The 26,220-nt window shown below is 39.8% G+C and overlaps 4 protein-coding genes across 11 annotated transcripts in view; 1 reads left to right on the forward strand and 3 right to left on the reverse strand.

The window, feature by feature from the left end:
* Nucleotides 1-8,969, reverse strand: part of foxj3 (forkhead box J3) — a 74,198-nt gene extending 65,229 nt beyond the window's left edge. For 2 of the 4 annotated variants that reach the window (XM_019262945.2, XM_010731372.3), the window contains exon 1: nt 5,793-6,115. The gene's annotated coding sequence lies outside the window, so the exon portion shown is untranslated. Of the gene's footprint in view, nt 1-5,692; nt 6,116-8,776 lie in introns of those variants that run through there. The other 2 variants (XM_027279814.1, XM_019262943.2) reach the window with 2 other exon arrangements.
* ppcs (phosphopantothenoylcysteine synthetase) lies at nt 4,641-12,259 on the forward strand. 3 transcript variants are annotated; one of them, XM_027279819.1, is made up of 4 exons: nt 4,641-5,163; nt 10,258-10,795; nt 10,889-10,992; nt 11,602-12,259. In XM_027279819.1, the coding sequence occupies exons 2-4, from the start codon at nt 10,264-10,266 to the stop codon at nt 11,926-11,928; spliced, it is 963 nt and encodes a 320-aa protein (XP_027135620.1). In that variant the 5' UTR covers nt 4,641-5,163; nt 10,258-10,263; the 3' UTR covers nt 11,929-12,259. The 3 variants fall into 3 exon arrangements, with proteins under 3 accessions (XP_027135620.1, XP_027135619.1, XP_027135621.1); XM_027279818.1 differs by lacking the exon at nt 4,641-5,163 and adding an exon at nt 9,144-9,271; XM_027279820.1 differs by lacking the exon at nt 4,641-5,163 and adding an exon at nt 9,148-9,271 and having other exon boundaries at nt 10,261-10,795.
* On the reverse strand, nt 12,106-18,986 carry utp3 (UTP3 small subunit processome component). Of its 2 annotated transcripts, XM_027279817.1 has the most exons (16): nt 18,796-18,986; nt 18,500-18,587; nt 16,650-16,706; nt 16,504-16,560; nt 16,314-16,425; nt 16,161-16,229; nt 15,949-16,070; nt 15,682-15,837; nt 15,491-15,562; nt 14,395-14,435; nt 14,211-14,307; nt 13,838-13,969; nt 13,612-13,742; nt 13,462-13,528; nt 12,624-12,731; nt 12,106-12,479 (listed from the first exon to the last, which is right to left on the reverse strand). In XM_027279817.1, the coding sequence occupies exons 1-16, from the start codon at nt 18,810-18,812 to the stop codon at nt 12,390-12,392; spliced, it is 1,416 nt and encodes a 471-aa protein (XP_027135618.1). In that variant the 5' UTR covers nt 18,813-18,986; the 3' UTR covers nt 12,106-12,389. The 2 variants fall into 2 exon arrangements, with proteins under 2 accessions (XP_027135618.1, XP_027135617.1); XM_027279816.1 differs by having other exon boundaries at nt 16,161-16,425.
* A 1,251-nt stretch (nt 18,987-20,237) lies between these two features.
* fam83e (family with sequence similarity 83 member E) lies at nt 20,238-25,946 on the reverse strand. Of its 2 annotated transcripts, XM_010731383.3 has the most exons (10): nt 25,620-25,946; nt 24,742-25,522; nt 24,095-24,241; nt 22,889-23,013; nt 22,382-22,807; nt 22,063-22,119; nt 21,894-21,944; nt 21,606-21,807; nt 21,314-21,526; nt 20,238-20,697 (listed from the first exon to the last, which is right to left on the reverse strand). In XM_010731383.3, exons 2-10 carry the CDS (start codon nt 25,207-25,209, stop codon nt 20,497-20,499), a joined length of 1,890 nt encoding a protein of 629 aa, XP_010729685.2. In that variant the 5' UTR covers nt 25,210-25,522; nt 25,620-25,946; the 3' UTR covers nt 20,238-20,496. The 2 variants fall into 2 exon arrangements, with proteins under 2 accessions (XP_010729685.2, XP_027135364.1); XM_027279563.1 differs by having other exon boundaries at nt 24,742-25,946.
* Between the last annotated feature and the right edge of the window lie 274 nt (nt 25,947-26,220).

The raw sequence follows: 26,220 nt of genomic DNA on the forward strand, positions 1-26,220 counted from the left end.
TAACCTTACTAAGCAGGCTTAGGACTTTGGGCTTGATTTAATCTTACCCTCTGTGACTTTCTGCAGTCTGCAGATTCAAATATGTGAAACTGTTCCTACATTGCAGCACAGCACACAGCAACTGTTGGAACTTGCACTGCCCACTGACTTTATAGATGCAAATACTTCTGCAGTACACACGCAAATGCATTTATAAAAAGAGATCATGCCACCAAGCATCACTGACATCGCGTCAACATCACCCTCTACCAGAAGTTTATTCATATTTGGCTGCAGTTTGGTAACCGTCCATCAGCTCGGCTGCCTGTTCTCTTTGACAGTCATTATAAGTTCTGGTGAACTGAACACCACATCCAGTGTTTACCAATGATTATTTGATACCACAATCACTATGCCACAGAACAGTGAGATTATCATATTCATCAGTTTTGGTTTATGCCAGCCTCGACACTTCTCATTGCTATTGTATCACCTCAAAATAGTGAAATGCATGTTGTCCGCAGAGGAGAACTGAAAGTAACATTTGGGTATATAACATTAGCATATTGTCACTTTTCGACAATTTATTAGTGCAGGGGCAGTTGCTCCTGTTGGTATGATATGTCACAAATAACAAATTTCAAATTCCCGTTGTTCAAAACTGACAGAAGGCCCTCATATCGGCTATATTAAAATTGTCTCTGGGTATTCTGCTGCTTTACCTGGAAGTGAATTTTATATCTGCCACAGGAGCCACTGTAATGATTAAAACAGATACCAAATACTATAATGAAAGCCCCGTTCTTATTACTTAAGCTGTGTCAGCTTAGTGAGCTTCTCTTCCCGCACGCAGCTCGGAAGTCTCTTAAGAGTGTGAATCATATAAGCATATCAATTGCTGCTACGGAGTGAAGAACAAAAAAAGCTTAAGAGAAATGCGCTGATACTGAGAGCCAATCAAAACTCAAGGACATCGCACACAATATGATGAATTATTAAATCCTTCAAGGCATTGAAAAGTCAATCCAGTCTTATTCATTCAGGACTTGGTTATTCATTGCAAAAATCTCAAATGGCACACCTACGTTGCACTTACTCTGAAAACTTTTGTTTTACATGTCATTAAGCACGGGGGATTTGTAGACTCGGATTTCATTTTAGCACATTACGACCACCAAACACATGCACTCGTGTTCATGTACCTCATTCTGGTGCTTGACCTGAACTACGTGCAGGCATACGATCAAACACTCATAATAGACTTGCCACAAAATGTATCAGTCTTTTTGCTACCACATAGCTGGAATGAGTCACAGAAACCACCATGCACGACAGGAGCCGCCAATCACCCTAACCCCCACCCCACCCATTTCTCCTACACTTTCTAAACTTACCCAGCAAGCTCTAGTGTGGGTAGTTACAGTCTTCCCCTGTGGAGAGAAGGGCCCTGATTAGTCAGCCTGGGAAAATAAATGGCTAAACACTTTCAGATAAAACATGTATCTGAGCAAATGTGCCGATAATATTAGGCAACGAACCAGTTGAATTAAACATCACATGCTTCCCCCTCACTGATTCGCATCCACATCCAACCCCAACCCAGGACTTGAATTGGTGCATATAGGACTCTGACAGATTCAACTCAATAGACTGGAGGAGGTGGGATGAGGAGAACTAGTGCAGTGTATTGCTGGATGAATAAAAAATGAAAGTGTAGTGCTTCAGTAAATTCGCTCTCCATCCCATGAGGAGGGAAGGGTAGTGAAGGGGCGGGGTGACGATGGAGTAGAGGCTCGTTTGAAAACTGAACCAGTGCTGCAATCCCACATCCACCCGTATCCAGCGAGGGGCTCTTTAAAAATTCATTAATTTACAGCAAAAATAGATTAAAGCACCCAGCTGAGCAAAACTCAAAATTTGGCTCCTGAATAACATTAATGATAAAACATCTCCCTCAAGCTCAGGGGGTTTTGCCTGAAGAAAGAGCGGCGGCTTTTTTCACCTTAGAGCACCTTGAGAATAATTTATTTTCAATCATTACTAAAATAATGCATTTCTAATTGTCATTTTTAATTATGGTTTTCTTCAGATGGAAAAAAAAAAAAAGGAGCTCTGCAAAAACCTGCATAAACTAATTAAAATCCATCCAAGGATCTGCCATTCCCATGATGCCATGCCAATGTCATTCTATTCACCATTTGATATCTCAGCTACAGAGACTCAATGACAGCTGCTCCAGGCCCCAAAAAACGCCTAGAACTGCAGTTACAGTAATTGCTCTGGCCAGCACTAAATGAGGTTCACTTAAGTGCAATTATCCCCCTCTGATCTCTCACATAAAGAGACTTCTTTAACATGGAGAAGTGGGCTCACACAATGTGACTGCAAACAAGATTCAAATTGGAATCAGGGAGGCATTTCCAGCAGATGAATGGCTTCATAGCTCATCTGCATTCTAGTGATGCACGGCGTTGCTAATGAAGACTGAGCCGGTCCCTTCCCACCAACACGGCTTCCGGGAGAGCAAAACTTCACGCTGGATATGAGCAGAGTACGGTGAGACATGTCCAACAAAACTGTCCAGTCATTTGGCCCTGGCTGCATTAAAAGGACGGACGAGCCTCCATGCAGAGTAAACAGCTGTTGAGAAGAAAAAGAAGATCCTGTTGTGTTTTTTTTCTTTTAAACCAAAATCCAAGGTGAAAAACACACTGAAGGACAAGATGATGGGCGATGAAGGGAAGAGAAAGAAACTCCAACCTAAAATAACTTCACATTTCAGAGCAGAGAGAAATTGAAACGAACCCTCTTTGGATTCAGACCAAAAAATAAGTCGTCATAAAAATACTAAACAGAGGCCTCTGACCGGCAGCATCACCACTACGCCATGCCAAAAAAAAACATATCCGCCATCCTCATGAATAAATTGCCATCTGCCAATCGCAGAGCACAATAGGTTTTCAGCCTGAGGGGTAAGATGTGGCCGTCTAATAGGGGTTGCTACAGAGGGTACCTGTTGGGCGCTGTCCAACTAAACAGGGTGGTGAGGAGGGGGGGCTGTGATGGGCATTCATGTTGCCACAGGCTCAACTACCACCAGGAGTCTGATAACTGCATCTCACGGATGGCCATTTGAATAATCACTTCAACAAGGGGAGAAATTAAAAAGCCTCTCAGTGAGACTGGGCTAGGCACAGGGCCACATCCTGAATTCCAAATGAGGTGCTTGCATTGAAAAAGTAGAAACCTGCTCTAAATTCACTCGGCTATTCGGGCTTACTGACCCTTGACATCTATCCAAATTAGCTCCATATCATGCCATGCTGAACATTAACCGTGACACAATGATAAAAAGTCAGGATTTATTTACACGTAGTTTATTCTGTGTCTCTTACAGATGATGTCAGGTCATTTTTCTTCAGAAATGATAGATGAATGTGCTACCGGTGCTTTACACACACACAGATTAGGGGAAGACCTTAAAGGAGAAGTAGGTGTCGTGTTCTCAAACCATTAGGCAATAGACCTCTTAAAGACAGCTGTAGGCTGAAACCGCCATTAATGAGGAGCTGTGTCACATCCTCCCATTCACACTTTTAAATAGTTAAGGTGTGAAAAAAAAAAGAAAACAGATGTTTTATCTTCTCTCCTCTTTCTTTGCAACTAACCCTGAGGTTGTTTAAATAAAAAAGTAACCAATTCTACTCAATGGGTTTTAAGGTAAAATAGCAAATAACAAAGAGTCGTCATATTAACAAAAAGCACTTATAAATCGGCAAAAACATACAACAACAGAAGCCCGCGGAACAAAAACTGAATTACCACATTGCTTTATAAACTAACAACATTTGATGGATGCAATAGTGGCGCTCTGAGGAACAAATTTTACAATGTGTGTGCTTGTGATTCATATTCCTGCACTCAATCTGTAAAAAAAAGCACACATCGGCTGCACTTTAGGTCTATTCGTTAACAGCAAGCCTGCAAACAACAGCAAAATGTCACTTCCGCTGTCTATGCCAATTATTCTGCTGCTGTTATTTCACAGTTGTGTCAAAGTTATTGCTTGTAAAAAAAAAACCCAAAACATTCTTTCTAAAAAAGCTGAATTTAATCAAAGTATTTCTCGTGAAGGAGTTAAGGTGTCTTTCAGCAGTGTTAAAAAAAAACAAAAAAACAGCTTGGGACACTGCAATCAACATAAACCGCAAGATGAATAACTCAGAGAGCAACGGAAAAGTGCAGCGGCGTGACAATTCACAGAATAAGTCTGTGACAATTTAAACTGCTCTGGCTCTGCTTACCTGGATTGGAGTGAGATCAAAAAAAAAAACTTAAAACACCGTGTGTCCTCTAAAAGCTGCATGCACAGATAGCCTAAATCCAGACAGCTCACTGTAGGCCTGCTATTTAAAGGATGGGTGATTAAGAAGCAAACCAGGTCTGACCTTTGATTGCGGGTGCTGACTAACGCTATGGGCATTTTGTTAGTTGAAGCAGAAGGTCTGGCAGGGTTGGGGTGTTCTGGGGGAATTCATAATGTTTTGTTTTAGTCATAAATTCAACCTCTTCATGCTGGCTTTAAGAGAGAATAAACTTGAGCGTGCCGTACGTGATGATCGCCTAATCGTTTCTTTAAAAATGACACTGTGGCATGATTGATAAAAACTTGCACAAGCTGACAAATTAAGAGTTTAGTCATCCATCCCCTAATAAAGGGCGTCAGGATAAAGCAAAGGGACACTGATTCTGTTTTTTGTTGGTATACAGCTGCACGCAAATGCCACAGCTGTTTAGTTTAAAGTCACGTTAACCAATCAGTGTGTGTCCTGTGCTATCACACATACACCAAGTGGTGAAACATCAAAGCTAAGAGAAATGCCTTGCAACATATTTAACTGCAACACCGTCTGTGCCATCTCAGGGCAATCCGCAGGGATATACCACCACAAGCAGCAGCAGCAGCAGCAGAGGCAAAAGACAGATCAAATTCAGGAGCATTAAATTCAACCTGAAACATGCTATGCACTTGTTGATCGTCCACCCCACATGTCAAACCTCTGCGCCTCCTCCTCCTCCTCATGCAGGTTTTACATACGAAGGATCATTATTTTTCTTGGAGGAATTTATTAGCCGCCTGAGAAACAAGACGATTGACAGACGGGAAAACACACTGCAACAGCTGTGAGTCAAATACCATCAGAGCACACACACACACTTCATGCTGGACACACACACACACAACGTCTCACATACCAAACAGCTAGCCTAGCCGTTGAAGGGATATGTTGTTATATATCCAGCTAATGCGAGGAACACACACACACACACACCTAGTCCTGGAGAAAGCACCGACAATGTCGGTGCTTTCTCCAGGACTAGGTGTGTGTGTGTGTGTGTGTCTTCCTCGCTCAGCTAAAGTTAGCTGGCTAGCTGTCAAAGTTGCCCTGTCAGTTGTCAACCGGTTGCACGTCGCGCTCGCTGCTAGCAGGCTAACACAGAGAGAGAGCTGTCAACTTTAGGGGAGAGAGAGTTGAACAGCAACACACTAACACTATAACACACTAACACTAACACACACTGGCGGGAGGAAAAAAAAGAAAAGAGAAAAAAAAAAAAAAAAAAAGGTGTCCTCGCACGCCCCGACACCACAACGAGCAGAGAAAAGCGTGTGTGTGTGTGTGTGTGTGTGTGTGTGTCCGGGCCTGTTCACCGGGCTCAATCCCCAGAACTTCAGTGCGGCTCACTTCCCCGTTAAAGTCGTCCATTTCGTGGGCCTTACTTCAACTTCCATGCCCGTGTAGCTCACTTACTCTGGGTGAAAGCTGCTGTGGCGGTGGCTCCCTCTCTCTCTCTCTCTCCCTCTCTCTGTAAATCCTGACGGTTAGTTTGAGAGTAACTGCCACCTCCCCTTTCTTCCACCTCCTCTTCTTCAGCTAGCAGGGGGGCTCTCCCCAGGAGGTGTCCTGCGCTCTTGACGTTATCGTCCCTGTGCAAAGGAGCCGCCGTAGCTTCGCCGGTGTGCCCTCCTTTTTGCCGTGGCGTCCCTCCTCAGCTTCTCTCTGCGCCTTCTCCCGTTCGCCTTTCTCTCGGCTGCCGAGCCAACATCCGGGACTCTCCCCTCCTCCTCCTCCTCCTCTCCGTTCTACTCCTCCTCCTCCTCCTCCTCCTCCTCCCCACCTCCTCCTCCGTTCGGGTTAAGTGCCCGGAACTACTTTCACATACGACGACAACGCACATGAAGGTGTTTTTTTTTACGCCGTCTCACCACTCCTGCCGCCACAGAAACTAGCGCGCGGTCAAACGCACAAGCGCCCAACAATTGAAACAGCCTTACACGTGAGCCTTTAATTGATCAATTATAATCAGCTTTAATCACTGTGCTTTAAGATTACATAATTAATAAAGAGAGTAATAAGTCAAAAATACAAGTTAGAGAATAATAAAGGAAGATAGGCCACGTGGGATTTTTTTTGTTTTTTATTTTTGTTACAACCTGGCAACCAAAGAGTTGTTTTGCTTTATGGGTGATGAAGCATTAATGAATATTTTAGGCTATTGAGCCAAATAATTTAAGGGTGTTTTAGTAGGATATATAAATAAAGAACTTGGAAGCTAATTAAAGCATATCAGAGATATAGTCCATGATTAAAATATGCATCTAGAGAAATGAAGTAACTGATAGAAAATGGTGGACATGTGATACATAGGCCTACAGAGGTGTAACTAGGAGTTATAGCCCCCTAAACTTTTTTTTTTTTTTTTTTTTTTTTTTTTTTTGCAGTAGGCTCACATTTTAATTTTATTTTCTATAGGCACTAAAAATGTTACTGCTTTTGATGCCACTCGAGACATAATACACAGGATACCACATACAAGGTTACTGCACAATTATGCAGAGCACTGTTGAATAGAGACATACAAATAAGTCTGTGGTCTCTAAATGTAATCGTTTATTAATTTACTTTCAATGCAGTTTCTCCACATCAAGCTCTAGAGGTAAACATACTGAACTCATGCATTCATTTAGACTAAAAATAGCCCAATTTAAATATTGTTGACTTAAAAAAAAACATTTTTGTATTCTCCTCTAATATGCCACCATGTCTAACTCTCCACTGCACAGTGTAAACTGCTTATAAGCTTAGTTAATAAACCTCTAAATTCACAGAGGAACAATTACCAAGTTATCTGCAGCACTAGTTCTCAGCAGTCCAGTGAGTTCATTCATGTTGACCATATCTTCATTTTTTTTTTACTGTAATATAGCTGTAGGTATTCTTGAGCTATTTTATATTTTATGATATACAAATAAAAAAGATACCATAAGGGAAGTATAGACTGTAGAGGGATTTATACTTAGCCTATTTTAACTGTTTTATGAGGTGTTAAGATTAGATGTTCTACCAGTAAATGTCATTTCAGTCCACTCAAAGGGGTGAAACATGTACAATCTATCCAGTCAGAAAAATGTCAGCATTAGTCTGTAGTGCAAAAAACACACACAGCTCTGTGCTATTTTTATATTTGCAAGTTAATTATAAACAACATATTTACATTTTATATGTCTGTTATCTATAGTTTAATCCAAAATATACTGTAATCTGATTGTGGTTGTTTTGTATTGACTTTTGGCTATTTTGGGATTTTATGCATCGTTTTTATTCCAATTACAAACAGCCTGATTGAGTGCCTCTTGACACACAGGACTGCAGCTATGGGTTTATTAAAACCTGAACCAGTCTTAATTTATCTGTTTAACTCGTGGCGCCTCACTGAAATAGTTTTATGAACGTGTATATGTCAGAAAAATAGGCGGAAACTAATCAGGTTAATCAACGCAGTCAAACATGTTTCAGAGAAATCAGCCACACTGAAGTGTTCAGCAGGACAACAGCGCCTCTTATGGGTTGATCACACGAACCGCTGTTACTAAATCCTGGTGGTGAAATGATTAATTATTTAAAAATCAAAACATTTAGGTTACATTAATAAATGCTGACCCTGTCTTTCTATTCAAGGTGACGCTTTAACGACTGAAACCAGAAATGGGTATGTTTGTATGTATGTCAAAAGCCCAACTGTATTTACTGTTTTATTTTATTTTACTTGATTTGCTTGCTTGATTTGACTTGATTTACTTGAAGTATTTTTATACTTATTTAAATAATATTATTTGATTCTATTCTAATTTAAATCAGTGTGTGTGTGTGTTTTGTGTTTGAAGGGGCTACAAGCTAAATTCCATTTTACAACTCTATGTTGTACATATTACAAATTACAAAAATAAATAAATAAATAAATTAACCTTGAGACCTTCATACTTTGGTACGGAAACCAGCCTAAATTTACATTCAGCAAAATAATGAACTTTTTCTCATTAAATGATATTCTAAATATCCTTCCTTGAAGTGTCTGCACGTGTATTAAGTTAGCAAGTCACATCCAAAAGAAAAATAAATATTTTCAACTAAAAATAAATAAATAAATAAACGTGCCAAAAGCAAGTTATCAAATTTGCACTGTAGTAACTGTTTAGCAACCTGGTGCAGATTCATTTTCATTTAGAAGTGAGTGCAATTAGAAATCAACGATGCCTAAAATATATATTTTCTAATTAAATGAGTGCATGATCTGTAATAATAAACCATATTCTCATTTAGTTATTTCTCACTTTGTGTGTCGTTTCGGGAAAAAAGAACACTTGGTATTTCAGAGGTTTTCTAATGTCTAATAAATATAATTTTGTCCCCTCAGAAAGTAATATTTAATTTATACACAGCTATTTAAAACTCACCAGAAATTAGACGTCAAATGGAGCATCCGGATCCAAGCAGCTTTGGATTTATTCCATTCCAACTATTTTTATTTTTTATTTTAACTATTAACAAAAAGAAAAGAGACAGATGAGATGAAAGAGATCCATCGAGGACCAAATGTTACTAATAACGAAGATGTTTCTTGTCACCACACTTACTGAGTCACTGGGACAGTCCGGTACGAAACATCCCCTTTCAGATAAATTCCCCTCTGCCCTCCCGGGAGTCTGTGTCGCCATCAGTGATGCTTGTGTTCGTAAAGTCTGACACCTCCTGTGAAAGTGAGAATGCAGCTGACGCAATGAGGTGATGGCGGTAGTACCGTTTCCGGCCACAGGGAGGGCGCTGGCGGCTTTCTTGGTTCCTGAAGAAGACCAAAGAATCAGACTGTGGTTTCAGGAAGTGCACAAGTTGTCGTGAATCTGCTCCGTGCTGCAAAACAAACCTCGAAACCTGAAGAAGGACGAGCTGAGGTTTGTCCTCCACTGCCGCGATGAAAACCAGGGCTGTGTTTGTCCCAGGCAGCGTGTTGTCACGGCGGTGAATTATTGTTAAGTGGCACTAAGAGGCAGGAAACGTTACGTGGTGTGAAGTGTTGTGAAAGAGGACTCGACTGTCTTCTTCTTCTCTCCTGTTAATTATCTGTTAATGATCTGTTAACTTGTTTATATTTTAAGATTTTAACTGTTAACTTGTTTATATTTTAAGATTTTTACACTTAACTTGTTTATATTTTAAGATTTTTACACTTAACTTGTTTATATTTTAAGATCTTTACACTTAACTTGTTTATATTTTAAGATTTTATCTGTTAACTTGTTTATATTTTAAGATTTTCACTGTTAACTTGTTTATACTTTAAGATTTTTACAGTTAACTTGTTTATACTTTAAGATCTTTACAGTTAACTTGTTTATACTTTAAGATATTTACAGTTAACTTGTTTATGTTTTAAGATTTTTACACTTAACTTGTTTATATTTTAAGATTTTTACTGTTAACTTGTTTATATTTTAAGATTTTTACAGTTAACTTGTTTATACTTTAAGATTTTTACAGTTAACTTGTTTATATTTTAAGATCTTTACAGTTAACTTGTTTATACTTCAAGATTTTTACAGTTAACCTGTTTATATTTTAAGATTTTTTACTTTATCACCAACATAGCAGCTTCAGAAAACTAAGTTTACAACATTCGTTATAATTGTTGAATTAAACTGTATTAGTTTTAGCTATGTATACAAATTAACAACCAAGTTTCTGTACTGCACTTTTTTGGTAAGGGAAACCAAAGTTTTGGATGCTCCCTCAACGTCCACAGAAGACATAATACAACTTGTTTAACATGTTTATGAAAAATATGTGTGCATATGCAAAGTTCCACTTTTTTAAATGCAGGTCTGACATGTCGATTTATGTTACTGCTTTGCTACACCGACTCTTCTTCTTTCTCTCTCAGCAGGTGATGGCTGAACCCAGAATATCATCCATTGATGGGAAGTTAGCTGAAGAATTTGCTGTTCCCTCTCATGTCGAGGAGGTCAAAGCGAAGATGGCTGCTTTTGCCGGGCATCATGCGTCAGCAGGCCGCCAGGTGGTTCTCATTACATCAGGAGGCACCAAAGTTCCCCTAGAGTCCCGCACTGTTCGCTTTCTCGACAACTTCAGCAGCGGCAGACGAGGAGCCTCCTCAGCAGAGTATTTCATAGAGTCGGGCTACGCTGTCATCTTCCTACACAGGCATCGCTCCCTCTACCCCTACACACGGATGTTCTCAACCATGAACATGCTGGACGCCCTGAAATTCAAAAGTGGAGAAGGAGCATCCAGTAACTGTGAAGTGGTGGTTAACCAGCAGGTGCTTCCGAACATTGCTAAAGTGTTAAAGCGATACCAGGAAGTGAAAGAAAGCAGACTTCTTCTGCCAATTGAGTTCAACACCCTGTCAGAGTATCTGCATCTACTCAAAGCAGCAGCACAGGCACTCAGCACAATAGGTACAAATGAACAATTTACAGGTGAAAGTTGTGCCTCGTAACTAGCACATTGTTCATAACTTGTTCCCTCAAATGTTTTTAATCTTCACCTAGGATCAAAGGCCATGTTTTACTTGGCTGCAGCAGTGTCTGATTTCTATATCCCAGCATCTGAGATGCCAGAACACAAAATCCAGTCTTCTAATGGACCTCTTCAAGTGAGTGAAAAAATATTCAAGATTTCTCATGTTTTCAGGAATGGCAATGTTGGTCAGACAGTCCATCACTGTGGAGGAGACAGAAGTCAACTGGATGGATTCCCATGAAATTTTGTACAGGCATTCATGGCAGTGTTGTAGACCAGTGCATGGCTAAGATCAGATGATATGTAGCCTACTTAGGGTACTTACAAGTACTGCATTGTACAATTTACACACTGCTGTGTTTTGTTTTGGATGCCGTTTGTGGTTTAAGAAGGCAACATTTATTTAGAAGACGTGGTCTCCTCCCAGACAACCACAGCTTCTCTTCCTGTTTCCCATGGGCTGAATCTTCATAACATTGATGATTAGGTTTTTACTTTATGTTTAGCAACATTATCAGGTCCAAATTGTACTTAAATACCTGCAAAACAAATGTCACAGATGCTTTGTACCTTAGCAAATGTATGGATCCTAACACTAAACTCAGATGGTACACATGTTAAACAGATTGGCTGGATCAGTATGCTCACATTGTCATTGGGTAGCTTTAGTAGTATGCTGATGTTAGCCAGGTGTAGACTCTTGCCCTTTGTATCACTAAGAATGTTATTTTCTCCTCTTCAGCTCAGCATGAACATGGTCCCCAAGATATTGTCCCCCTTGGTGAAAGACTGGGCACCTCAGGCGTTTGTCATATCTTTTAAGCTGGAGACAGATGCAACCATCCTGCTGGACAAGGCTCGACGGGCTCTGGATACCTACAGGCACCAGGCAGTAGTGGCCAACGTACTGGACTCTAGACGGGGTTACGTGGTGGTGGTGACCCCTGAGACTCAGGATGAGCTTATCCTCACAGAGGAGGATGAGAAGAATGAGGTGGAGATAGAGTGCAGAATAGTGAGCAACCTGACATCAGCACACAACGTGTTCATAACTCAACAAGCAGGCTGACAGTGATTCACTACACTGCATGGTCGAGTGAATGGCGCAGCTCTAAGTTATGTCTGTGCTTTCCTGATCTTGAGCTCAGCTTAAACTCATACTCGGCTGTTCTGCTGACAAGTTCCTGCATATTCATTATGTCATATAGTTGCATAACCTTAGGAATAAATAACTAAACACATCACGTCTTTCCTTATCCTTTTAATGTTTTCTAAAAACAAAACTCTAAGCATATTAATGCGGTGTCTGTACAGGCACAAATACAAGTTATTGAAAGTTTATAAAATGTTTATTCACATTGTGCAATGATATAGAATAAAACATTTTGATGTTGCTTCTACAACAATGAAAATTGAATAATTTGGTGATAATCTTTACTAGAAGGGTCACATATAATAAACATCAATAGTCCACTGGTGTTTTTCAATCCCATAGTTACACTTGGCAGCATATGTTGGATTCTCTCCTGGTTACTTAAGTTTGACGCTCTTCTTGACACCAGCACGAATACCAGACATCTCTCCGGAATATCTCGTCTCCTCTCGACGAACGTCACGGACCTGGTGAATTGAAGAACAGTCTCAATAATCGATCTCGGGATGTGCTTGACATTGACGCATGCTCTTGATTTAAACAGTCTTCGGAAGCTTTATGATGCAATTCAGTGTAATTAAAACGTTTTCATCAATGCGTGGAGTACAAACCTGGCCCTTTCTGCGGATTTTGGCCCGTCTGAACTTCTCTCTGTGCTTGACTCTGGGATTGCGGTCAATTTTCTTCCTCTTTGGTGTGAGTCCCTTGTTCTTGGCCATCTGGGGAATTCATGGAGACACATAGTTAGAATAACTGTCCAGAAATGTTTAACATGTAGTGAATACAGTATGAGAGGCACCATGTATGGAAATGTACTATAATATTTCTAGGGATGAAGAAATTTCACTTAAACCTCAAAGATCCCAGCCAATAATAAATATTCAAAGACACATCAGAGCAAAACAGTTAGTTAGTTGCAGACACTGGCACATTTGTTTGAAGTTGCAGCGTTATAACAGCTACTCCATAATCCACATTCCTGGACAGATACAATATATCACTCATACTACTGACCCTGAGCACCCTATCACCTTCATATGACAAAAAACAAACAAACTATGAAGCATAGATTTGACCCTCTGACATTTGTCTTGAGAATGATTAATTCAGGGTTGTTATTCCATCATAAAAGCTGAAAGGAAAAAGTATTTCCAGGCTTCCAGTTTGTTTCTCGCACTTAAAACTTGTGCTCTCCAAACGCAAACTGAGCACAATGCTCATAAACCATCATCAAAAGTTTTTTGCCCTTTGCCCTCAGGTTTCAGGTTATTACTAAAACTCAAAGATCCCCTAAAATCCTGATCTTTTTGCTTTCTTGACAACTCCAGTAGCAGCAGACGAGGAGCTAAGTAAACTGGCACTTCATTCAATTGCTGGCAAATGTTATCGGTATCATGTCGGACATGTAAATACTAATATTTCAGTGTGTGAGTGGTTGTTTCACTGTACCTGGTAAGTGATTCCTCTCTTAGCATTAGGATCGGGCTCTTCATCTTCATCTTCATTCTCTTCCTCCCTACAACAAATTAACAACATTCGATCAGATCCTCCAGGTGATTTTGTCCCAACTTCCATTTGAAGACTCAAACTCATACTTACTCTTCAGCCTCTGGTTCATTGCCCTTTCTCTTTAATTTCAACTGTTTCTCCATGTCTCTGTAGAAACGCAAAGCTGCCTCTTCTTCCAGGTCAGAATCCTCTTCAACCTCGGGCACAGTTGCTCCAGAATCCTGCAAATCAATATTCAAGCTCCATATTAAAACATCAGATTCAAACTGAGGGTGCCCTGCAGGTCTGCAAGTCCAGGAAAAACACAAAATCCCACCTTTTTCTTCTTACTGGAGACTCTGGTCTTCTCTGCTGGTCTGCTGGTTGCATCATCGTTCTCCTCACCAGCTAGCAGCTTGCGAAACTGCGGTGCAAGTCGAGCATCTACTGAACCCAGTTCATTGATGAGCTGCAGGCAGACAGAGAGTTGTAACTATTGTAGATGTGTGCAGAAATGACAACCCCCGTGTAACACCGGTGATGTGGTGTCCCAGCTCAAATAGGTATTGGTGTCATTGTTAGACAGTGACACATCAAAAGGACATTGTCCAAAATAAAAAGACTACATGTGCAGTTTTCTTGACATACAGGGTGAAAATACATTCGCTGTTCTGCTGCCAGCAGGCGTTAACCTCAATGTGTGGACTTACATTTCGGTATGTGAGCAGTCGTTCAATCACAGGATGGTTATGAGCCGGGATTCGTTTTGCTTTCAGCACCATGTAGAAACTGATGTTTGTGCAGTAACTGTGACAGGAAAGAATCATTAGTCATTCAATAACAGACTGGGACATGATTTTTGCAACATCCAACTATAATTTTATCACAACTTACTTTAGATAAAGTTGCTGTTTTGTCTTGAGGTAGTCAGCACCCTTTAGGAAACAGGATGACATGTTTTCATATGCTTGATTTCCAATTTTTTTTGGCACTCCCCAACACACATCAACACTGCAAGCTTACAACAAGCACCAAACATCATATTTCTCCCTTATGCACTCACAAAGGAAAACACTGATCATTATTAATTATAACAATAACCATTTTATTAAAAGAATATTAATTGATCAAAATAACTTGTGATTAACGTCATTTGGACCTTATCATGGTAGAATTCAACATGCATGCCTTAAATCGTTGAAGTGATGGCTCATACAGCTTCAGGTTAAGCAGATTTTGGGGATTATAGTTATCTTTGAACAGGCTGCAGATCATATGTCATATAAAACAATTATGCTGCAATTATACTTTCCGGAGTTAAAACAAAGAATCTCTGATGTATCTAATGAAAGATCGAAGTTTTGTTTCTCCTTCAGTGAGCAGAAGGAAATGATCAGAGGAGGTAAAAGGAGTCTCGTTGTTCAAATTGACTGTTCCATATTAATAAAAAGGATAAATGCTCTTTTATAAATCTTTCAATGTGCCAAAACGGATTTTTTTTAGCTACCTGAAGGCAGCGAAAACACAAAAATCCATCACCTTTTAAGTTAAAATGGCGAACTTGTTAACAATGAATGTACGTTCAATATTCACTCTCTTTTTAAGTCTCTACCAAACAACTAATGAGAAAAACATCAGGCTCTTTACACTGCTAAATGATCGACTGTGTACACCAGCTGTACGCCAACGAGGTTTGTCTGCAGTTTGGTGCTGAGCTGGATTTATTTTTTTTTAGAAGTTTATCACCTGCTGTGACCAGAAACAAAGCTCTGAGTGAAACCAAACAGTAAAGTTGTGGACCTGACGGCTAAATGACGGAGCTGAAAGTCACTATAATGCTCCATAAAGCAGAGAGGAGCTGGAGATTCAGGTAATGTTTCTTTGTAGGACCAGCACAACACGCAAATTCTTTCACACTGTTTTCATATTTTAATTTTATACATTGTTATTATAAAAAATATAGACTATACATGAAGCTAAATGTACTCACCTTTCCTGGTGGGATCTTTTTGTCTTTGACCATCTGTATGAGGGGCTGCAGCTCATCCTTCAGTTCAATGAGCTGCACACATCATAGCAGTAACAAAAATGAATTTAGCAGTTTTATGTTGGCCTCTGTTGGTCACGTCTGTGGTAAATAAGCAAATATCTTTCTGTTTATTACATCTGAGGTTGTTTTACCTTTGCCTTGAAGTCCTGAATAAGTTCAAGCAGCTCTGGTGACTCCTCCTTCAGAAGTTTCATTTTTTCCTTCTGGGTCATCTGCTTCAGGTCTTTCACAATCCTCTCCTCCTTTTCTGCAGTCTTGTTTTCATCTTTCTCCTCCACGGCAAATTCCTTGATTTAGACAGCAACACGAAACAACCATAGTAAGCAAAAATTTAAAAAAACACAACACATGTGGAATTAACTGCAGGTGTACAGGAGAGATTCACAATAAGAAAATACCTGAAAGAAGTTTAAGTCATAATCCTCCTCGCTCAGATTTGCAGCTAAACGTTTTTGGATACGGTTAGCCTCTTCTTCCTCCTCCTTTTCCTCAGCTTCCAGCTCTTCTTGTGTTCTTCCTTCTGTAACGACACACACAAAATGTCGCATCAGCCACACGCAAACAAAACTATTGGGAATCCATATTGTAGCCGGAGATAAAACATGCTTACTGGTGGTCACGTAGTCAGTGTCATAGAACATCTTCTTCTTGGTGCCCCACGCCATGTCATTAGGAAGATCTGAGGAAGACGACAATCTTGCAGTTAAACAGGCTGGTATGACTAATCCAAATCCTGGAGATATACAGTTGATTTCATGTTTACCGTCTTCTTTTTTCCCCTCTAGATCACTCTCCATGTCTGTCCCCTCTTCCTCCTCCTCTTCCTCCCCCTCCTCCTCCTCTGACTCAGAGTCATCCAGGGCCATCACTTCCTCCTATGAAATTAGGATAAGCTCGACTTTGTTCTTGAACTGCAGTAATTTTCTGAAGGTAAATCCAAAGTAAGTAATCACCTCATCATCCAGCTCCTCCGGGTCACTCTCACTTTGAACACCACTGGCGAGAAGTTTCTGCAGCAAAGGTAACGTGGCAAAAAAAAAAGTTAAGAGAACAACAATGCACCACCATGCATTCAGTCCTGCTGGTGAGGTGAACTTACTGCAATCTTCTCATCGTGAAACTTATCGATTTTGTCCTTTGTGTACTGCGACGATCTCTGAAGGGAGGAGAGGAGACGTGTTTATATCTAACCATCAGCACTGTTGAACATTACGATGACAACACATGAGCAGAGCTGATGTGGCGACAGCTGGGAGACAAACTTTTAAAATCAAGTATCAGCTTTTGGTGGCTGGAGCTGAAAATATGGTCACCATTTGTAGTCACCTTATATTGTGAGTAATTAAGATACTATGAAGTTGTACGTCAACATAAAAATAAGAGATAATTAGATGTTGAGTAAATACAGATGCAGCACTGTCTGATTCAGACTCCAACAGCAATATTTAAATACCACTAATGGAACAATTTTTGGGTTTGTTGAAGCTCTGGTAGCCAGACTTCAATGTCCGGCTCTCTCCACCCACTTCCCTGTCTATCTTCAACTGTCCTATCAAATAAAAGCATAAACAGCCTCCCAAAAAATGCGGCAAAAATGGGTGCTCTCAAATAAAAACCATTACTGTTGTCCAGTTTTATCTTTAACAGTTTGGCCTTCATTTCCAGACATTTTTAGACATCACGCAGCCTCATGTAGTTAAGATTTATGACTGCATACCAGAACAAAAACATTTCCACATTATTGATACAGATACTGCACTGATGAAAAATTCTTCAAAAACAACAAAGAAATAAAGGTTCTGTCTGGTTAATACTGTCCAAAATGTGCACGGTCAATACACATCGATCTTGTTTTAAAAATCATGCAGCAACGACATGAAAACTTATTTTTTAAAACTTTGGTCTGTTTACAAAGCCTTGACTTTTGGGATCAATTCTTTGTGGTAGACACAAATATTGCAATATTTTAACGTGCTTGTTGTTTAACGTGCTTGTTGGCTCAAGTTCTGGATTATGTTTATAAGTGTTAACTCATGACTTATCTTTTTTTGGCTTTTACTTGAACTACATTTATAAAATATATATTTACATATGTTTATATATTTAAATCTGTTCCATTTTTACTTTTATTTGGTTAGTTGTTTATTTACATATCTTAACCATTATTTTTGGCTATCTATGTATTTTATTATGCTTTACTTTTATTATATTTGAACCATTTATACATTTTAATGGGTTTTATTTAATTAGGTTTTTTAAAAATTGTATTTATTAAACCTGCCTCTGGTGTTTCCTCACTGCAAGATGATGAGAAAGATTACCTTCGCCTTTGTGAGCTGGTACAGGTTTCTCACTTTCAAAAACAAAAGCAGACTGCAGGATGTAGTTAAAGTGTCTCTGAATGACCTACACAGTTTGTACGAGACTAGGACCCTGAAGAAGGCCCAGTCAGTCCTGGCCGACCCAAGTCACACCCTGAACTCCCATTTTAAGTTACTACCGTCAGACCCACATATTTGGTCTCCCAAAAATCAGGACAAACAGATATAAAACTAATTTTTCCTTTTGTTAGGTCTTCTTAACAGTGGAATGTGAAATTGTTTTGTAGCATGTACTTATTGTATAGTTTACTGGTTGTTTGCTGCACCACAAATTGTCCCTTGGGAATTAATAAAGATACCTTGAACGTGTATGTGTTGTGCTTTTGTTTATAACGGGGTGGAGGGCTATTGTGTGTATACAAATAAAGTCTGATTGGTTGATATTTGAAGTGTATTATGAAGTTTTATTTAAGCCAAACCAAATATAATCAACATATATTGGATGTTTCCAGCATGATAAAACCTTTGCTCACAGTATGTTGAAGCCCGGCTGATTCTAGTTGTTTCCTCTTGCTGTGATGGTCATTAGTATTATAAACCACTGCACAACACTGCTGGGGTCTCTCACCTTGTCAGGGTCAGGCATGTTCTTGAAGCCTTCAGGGTCATCTTCATCATGTCTCTGTGTCCTTCTTGGCCTTTGGACAGGCTTACCCCTGAGCAGCGACAGAGAGGAGACACAGATGTGGTTAAATCTTAATTCATGTGCAAGTCCTGCCAGTAAATGCGATGATCCAGAGTCAGAGCTAATAATTTATGCAACTTCAAATAGCTAAAGAGGACTATAACACGTTAATGGACAGAGGGGGAAGTGTTTGGTTTAAGGTAAGGACAACATTCATGTCAACACACAGACAAACTCACCGTCTCTCTCGCACCATGATGGAGATGAAACAAAGCAAACAACACGTTTCGACTTCACTGATTATCTGTGGACAGTAAAACTAAAGAAAAGTGTAAATATCCCGATGAGATCAACACACTGGGGACAGACAGACAACACATGTGCTGCCGTGATTTCTTCTTCTTCACCTTGGATGGCAGCCTTACAGAGCACACCGCCACCTAGTGTACTGGAGTATGTACCATCATTTTTATTTAACCCTAGAGCACTAACGTTAAAATTAATAACACTAACACTAACGTCGGGTGTATTTAATATCCCGGATAAAATACAGTTTTCATCAATTTATGTAAAAGTACAACACTGTATGCCGAATTGTAGTACTCTTCTTTAATTCCCCAATATACAATATCACATAAAATAAAATAAAAGGTACCATGGGGGCAGCAAAATTCTTGAAAAATCAGGTAATCCTTAACGAGAAATTTCCTAACAAAAAAACATAATGGAGCTGGGAACTTGTTCTTTGGTCCACCCATTCCTGGGACATGTGAGCCTTGTCTCTCCCAACGTATGCCTCTTGAAAAAAACCATAGATGTGAGGAGGGAAACAAACATACCATTAATGACATCAGTCAGCAGCCTGAAGCTACTCAAGGACCCACTCTTTAGTTTAATCTATAGAAACACAATGTTTCAACATGATGGCCTCTATGAAAGAGGACCGGCTCCCACTGTAGATATAAAAAGATCATTTTTAAGTAACAAAAGTAAAAAATATTCTTATTTTTAGGTGATCATACATGCATGAAAACATGGTTATGAATATTATATTCCATGTTTGCCTTATTTTGAAAATTAAGGCCCCCAAATCTTACACACTGCACCCTTAAGTTTAAAGCGACATTGTGTAACATTTCTACCATAAAATAATAAGTTTCAAATCAGTTTGAAGCTACACTGACTTGTAATCAGGTGAAGGGTGTCTCCGTCATTCATCTGCACTCCATAAGTTTCTGCTCTTTCTTCTAATTTTGAGCACTGGGAACACCAACTATGTAACGCTTTACGGCACTTTAAGTCACACACAACCAACTATTTCTCTTATTTTGATGACACTTGCATTTTGGACCGCCAGGAACAGATGGCCTCCAGGCCCAGGGCACAGAAATGATGATAGGGAGCGAACCAGAGCTGGGCAAACAGGCAGAGTTACCAGGTATAATGTCAGAGGACGGTGACAGAGAAAGTTAGTAAGAGAAAAGGAGAGAATGAGTAAACGAGAGAGGCTGTCGGACAAGAGTTCATCAGGGACTGACTTTTAGTCGTCAGTGAGAGTTGTTTTATAGCTATTATAGATTATATAAAAGTCCTTCCATAATTTCTTCTTTAAACTGAGCCGCAGATGTAAACACGTATCTTTTAGTGGTTAAAACAGTTGATACTTTTCATGGTGAGCAGCATTAATAGAACATTTTTATTTATTTAAATATATTCTGCAGGAAACCCTTGCATCCAACACACAGCAGAACATCTAGACTTCAAATCAACAGATACAACTGGTATATACAGCACATACATCCTAACAATGGTTTTATCGGAGTCACAGCCTGTTTTGGGTTTAGTGCGGGTAATTAACACTGCAGAGGTCATGACAATCCACTACTGACAGCTGACTTTCCTCAGTGACAGAAGATGTTTTCACACATAGGGCTCATGTCTTATTTCTTTGCTAATGTTTCCACTTCTCCATCTGTCTCTGCCAGCGACCTCCTCCAGTCCACACCGAGGTTATAAGTGGCGCTGCGAGGCCTCTCTCTGGGCAGAAAGTTCTTTGGCGTTCTGTACAATAGAGGTTTTAAGTCATCGTTCCTCTTCTTCATCAGAGCAAAAGCAGGTGTCAAACGATCCGGGTCAAATCCCTGTCAAGGAAACATTGACAGTAACAAAGACAATTAAAATCATACTGTGCCAAAGTTCAATTTTGAGGTAATCATTATTATTACTCATCAGGGGTTAGCACATCAGTCATTTAACTGTAGAACAGTATTTTTTCCCTGAGATAAAGTTTACAGGTGTCAAGATGATGAAAATGCAACAAATTATATTTCTCTTCTGTCCTGTGAAGTATTGGATACTTTTTAACCCTAAAATGAAACAATGTGGCAAGGAAAATTCACTTTTTGGTCAAACCTCTGTAGAACTAGTACTTTTGGTACTTTCATTTTAGTTTTGTGCTCATAATATGCTAGATTTTGAAATAAAACAACTAAAATTAAATTGTTTGTAGAGCTCACAACAAATATATAAACTTAAAAAGCAGCATCATTTAAGAAAACAAAGGTTTTCTAGGATGAAAATAGACATTGTTTTGATTTATGAAATATAATTCATCAGTACTCATTCATCTTAATTTTTAGTAAAGTGCTTCTCCTGTTTTGGTGAACTAAAGAGCTAAACTGTAAACCTTCTTTTATAAGAACTAGTTCTTCTTAACAAACATTTAGACTGAGAAATACGATGGATCTACACACTTACACTGCCTATAAATCTTGGCACTGGGACTCCTCTCTCATTATTTGTATCTTTGTTGTGTACGCTCAGGTCCATCATGGACTGGCTCACTTCAGTTGCAGTGGCTTTTAATCCTCTCTTCATCAGCCCAGTGCTCTGCTGATGCTGGATCCTCTTCATAATGTCACTCAGGGAGCTGAAGCTCTCAGACTGTGGCATCCTCAGGATTAAAGGTTTCTGTGAGAAGAGAAATCCATCTCAGTTTTGGTATCAAGGTTCATCAACTCGAGTGGTTTGACAGCGATTCGTTACTTACTCTAGAAGTTGGTGTGTTCTCCAGTTTGGTGTGCTCCTCTTCCCTCGTTGGGTGCTCTCTTCTCTTTGGGGAGGTGGGTATGGCCATATTGTGAGTTGGCTTTATCGCTTCATCATCAAGTATTGTTGTTATGTCATCTAACTTTCTGTTCTTCTCTATGGCGACCTGCTTTGAACGGGCTTTTTCTATTATGTGTTCCACCCTGCAAGAGACAAAGTAGATTTTTGAGGGGGTATGTTATTTTAATAATAATAATTCAAGGTGTTTCCTTTATATTTTGGGTGTTACCTTTTCCTTCTTTCTGGACTTGTTGGCTCTGGTGACAAGGCCTGTCTGTGGCTATGAAAATAATAAAGATCCCATGGAAAGATTTAAGTAAAACAATTGGCAAGAAAATTAAAAAAACATATCGAGAGTGAATACTCTTAATGTCAAAAGCAGCTACAGCAAGACTCACTTGAAAGTTGATTTCTCTGGCACATTGTTCGTCACTCGAGGGGTGTTTTCACTTACCCTGTCATGTACAAAAACAGATCAGTAAAGTCCTGCAGACAACCTGTAGCACAAAGTATTAAAACTATATGCGAGAGAAAAAAAACATGTTTCATCATTTCAGTAAAGGTTTCAATAGAAGATAATAAATAAGAATAAAAAAATTACATTTGTGTAAATGGCAAAGTGGATTTTAAATATACACTGTATACTTTGTCCAAAGACTTCTCAGACTCGCTAATGATGTCTAAAATTGGCTAAAAATGTCAAGATGTTCCATGTACCTTTTCTTAACCACCAATTGGTCTCCATTAAAAATGCCCATAATTTTATCAAACAGCATGTTGTTCTGCAGAGGAATTTCCTTGCTTCTCGCCATGATTTCCTCATTCTGATCAAGAGGACTGTCAGGGAAGCCGAGGTCTCTCTGGACAACCCCCATGGCTTCCCAGTCCAGGAGAGAATCAGCAGGTGGGGACGGAGGGCTGATAATCTCAGGGTCTACGGGGAAATGCTTCTGAAACCTGAGATTTGAGAAGTCTTTCAGCTGATGGGTTGTGTCTACGTGAGAACCTGCGACTCTCGATGTATCTGGAACTTGGTGTGAAGCAGCAAAAAGGATCCTGAACTCTCTGTCAAATGAATCAACAACTGGGCCGCTTAGAACAGTGATCAGCTGCCGGTGCAGGTGGGCGTCTGTCCACGTGAGACTGCAGAGTACAAAGACAGCTTGTTATATCACTCTGAAATGTGTGTGATACAAAAAATAATAGGCTGAGATAACAGCTCACCTGTAGCTGCCATGAATGACTGTCTCTAAATCCACCAGAAGGAATTTATCTTTCATTTCCCCAACAACCATTCGTCCCATCCTCGAACAGAAGGTTTTCCCACCAAGAACACGGACCCGTATGTTCTGTCAGATCACAGAGTTTGAGATTGAATTGCCTTGAAACTATCTGTGATGTTATGTAAATTGTCAACTACATGTTGAACGAGGTTTGTATGTACAGCTCCGTGAGGCTTTGAGGTGTGCTGCCTTCAGCATATTAACATACCCACAATGACGATGTTAACATTCTGATAATCAGCGGGTATAATTTTAACCAAGTTCATCTAATTTAGTCTGCATGCTAACATAGTTTTGCAGATCAACATATTAGACTAATTTAAATTTTGATCTGATGATGGTGCTAAAAGAAAAGATAATGCATCCTTAAGAAAATCCAATTATTAATCCAATAGTTAAGAAATTTCACTAAAATCCACAAATGTGAACCTCATGGTGGAGCTAGTGGAAAAGGTCTTGCAGACTGTGAGATATTTCATTGGATAAGTGACAACTTTGACCTTCTGATGGCACTAAATGAAAAGTCAGAAAAGATAGCCAAGACACCAGAAACTCATCAGGGTTCATTGTCTGGAACACCACGAGTATCTCTACCAAATATCATGGCAGTCTATCCAACAAACATCACCATCCCTGGAGCTACACTACTAGCATTGCCAAGATTGTTATACCCATAGGCTAAAATATCTCAAATATCCTTTGTTCATGATCATCACTTGAATAGCCTGTTTAATTATAGACACAAAATTTCAGTCATGTGTGTATTCAATTTCAGATTTTGCATTGATAGGATTTATTCATTTTGTTCTCAGCATTAGGCAGGGTTTGAAACAACACAGACAACTATGAATGCTGTGCAACCAGTTTAGCCTTTCTTTGTTAAAAGTAGGCCTACATGCTACATTCCTGACAACATAAGCATGCCAAAGTAAAAAAGAAATACTTGCAGTTTTAGAGTTAGTGTCAATGTTTTAATACCAGTGATGTACATTTACATTCAGGTGTGACGAATACCTAATGTGTTGATCTGTTAGGCTTGTGGTGCTTGATTTTAGCTAAATAAAACCTGGTTTACTCATTGTCATGTCAAAAATAAACAAAGAAGGATGGCTGCAAGGTGTGTGCTGATTTGTCGAATGTGACTCACTGGATGCCTGAGCCTGTTGAGTGTGAAGTTTTCCTGAATGGACCTTTGGTTCAGGATGATGTAAACAGCGACACCCCTCGAAGCAGCATTGTGTAGATCACCAATTACTGTACCATCTGTCAATCTGTCCGTCACGATGGCGATTACCTGCATGGGACACAAAATGTCTTTCATGAACTGACAGGATTATCCAGATAGCGTCACACAAAATGAAACCCTTCCTTTTCTACTTTTGTTTCTATGATGATACGGTAATTACCCGAGGCAACGTGAAGAAGTTGTAAAACTCGTTTTAAAAGAAATAGCTCTGAGCAGTGTGTTATGTACACAACATACAGTACAGTACACAACAGTTTCAGTATTGTAGCTGGTGACTAGTTTACTGTTGAAGAGTTTCAACTGAAGTATACTGCATTATATTGTTGAGTTTTATTTATTATATATAAAGCCACCAAATAAACATCAAAAACTGGGGGGATTTCAAAAAGTACATTTCTCTGTCAGATGTAGTGGTGTGCATGTATAGTGAATCTTTGAATACCCAAGGAAAGAATCAGTTTCTCATATTTATACTGATGTACTCAACCTCCAATATGAAACAATGTGTGTTCATTTATAAAAATGTAATGCACATTATATTTCCATACTTGGCTAGCCTTTTGTAAGTGCCGTCTGATGATCTCTCTGACAGGAGCTTCTCCGTCAGCAGGAGGATTTGTGTAGACTGTAACGCTCCCCTTCGGCACCCAGGGGCTTCTTTCAGGCCAGCCCAAGTCCAGGTTCGGGGTTGGCGTATCTGAGAATGAAGGGAAGTATGTGGAACAGAAGTTCTCCATCTCTGAGCTGTATTCCTCTCCATTTGTCTCTCTTTGCAACTGTAGTGGGTTGAAGTGATAGTCCTGAGCCCAGCTGATTATCTGGCTGACCTCTTCAGAAGACAGGAAGCAGCCAGCTCGCTCTGTGCCAATGGAGCTGTAGAAGGCCTCAGGTCCCGCGCTCAGGAGTCTCTCCACTGCTTGCCGCTCCTTCTCGCAGTGGAGAAACTCTGGGGAGGACTCAGTCACTGGCAGGAACACTGCATTCTCATCCAGGCTCTGTTCTTGGGAGTTTGACATGACCGCAGCCTGGTGTGTCCCTGGGAATAAGCGTTACTTATCAAAGTTCCCACTACTGACTCCAGTTGTGTGACGACAAGATCCCAGGCCGGCTCATGTCACCCTTCAATCTAGTTAAAATGATCATTTTATTTATCCCTCTGGCAAAAAGTCAAAATATTTCCATGTAGGCAGAACACAGATGAGATCTCGGTGTTGCTGGCAATCTTGATAATGAGTTCGACGTTTGACCTGACCGAGATAAAAACCTGTTCAGGGTTCAAAAGTTCACTCCCGGGCACTTGTTATGTTCTGCAGCAGCCTTGTCCCCCAGCTCATGTCAACACAAGAAAGTGAGTCAAATGTTTTAATAAGTAGAAGAAAAAAATCAGTTTTGAAGACACTAAAATCTGACACATTGTGAAACTCACCTCCCGGGCCGCATGTCTCATCTCTGAGGCTCCAGTTTTGCTCATAAGCTCACAGCAGCTGAATCTCTTCATGTGTGTGTGTGTTCCCTCCCCTGCATGTCATCTCTCACACCTCGTAACGCTTCCACTCCTTGTTCAGATTCCTGACATTCTGCGCAGTTGACAGGTCGGTAAGCTGCTAAAACCTGTTGTTCCTCTCTCTCACTCACATTCATAAACTGCTCTCGTTAAATTTAATCAAGCTCTTTAACACACTGATTACATACACTTCCTGAATGTGTGTGTGGTGTGAGGTGTGTGGGGAGTAATATTTCCATGTATAATATATTTAAGAGGCTGTCACTTACCATATATGGCTTTTTGGACTGGTCCAGCCTGACAGGTAGGTTTGAGAGTAACACACTCATGCGGTACATATTTAGAATGGTTGTACTGATACTATCATCACCGGCCTCTTTATCATATTCTTAGACAGTTCTCCAGAAAACAGCACGAGCATACCTTGAGTGAATAACAAAGATGACACATCCTTTTGCAACCACTGTGCTATGTCAGAGGATCGTGTCTGTTCATGTGTTACACTTAGAATTTATTACAAAAT

Source organism: Larimichthys crocea, chromosome VI, assembly GCF_000972845.2.
Source record: "Larimichthys crocea isolate SSNF chromosome VI, L_crocea_2.0, whole genome shotgun sequence".
Taxonomy (NCBI): domain Eukaryota; kingdom Metazoa; phylum Chordata; class Actinopteri; family Sciaenidae; genus Larimichthys; species Larimichthys crocea.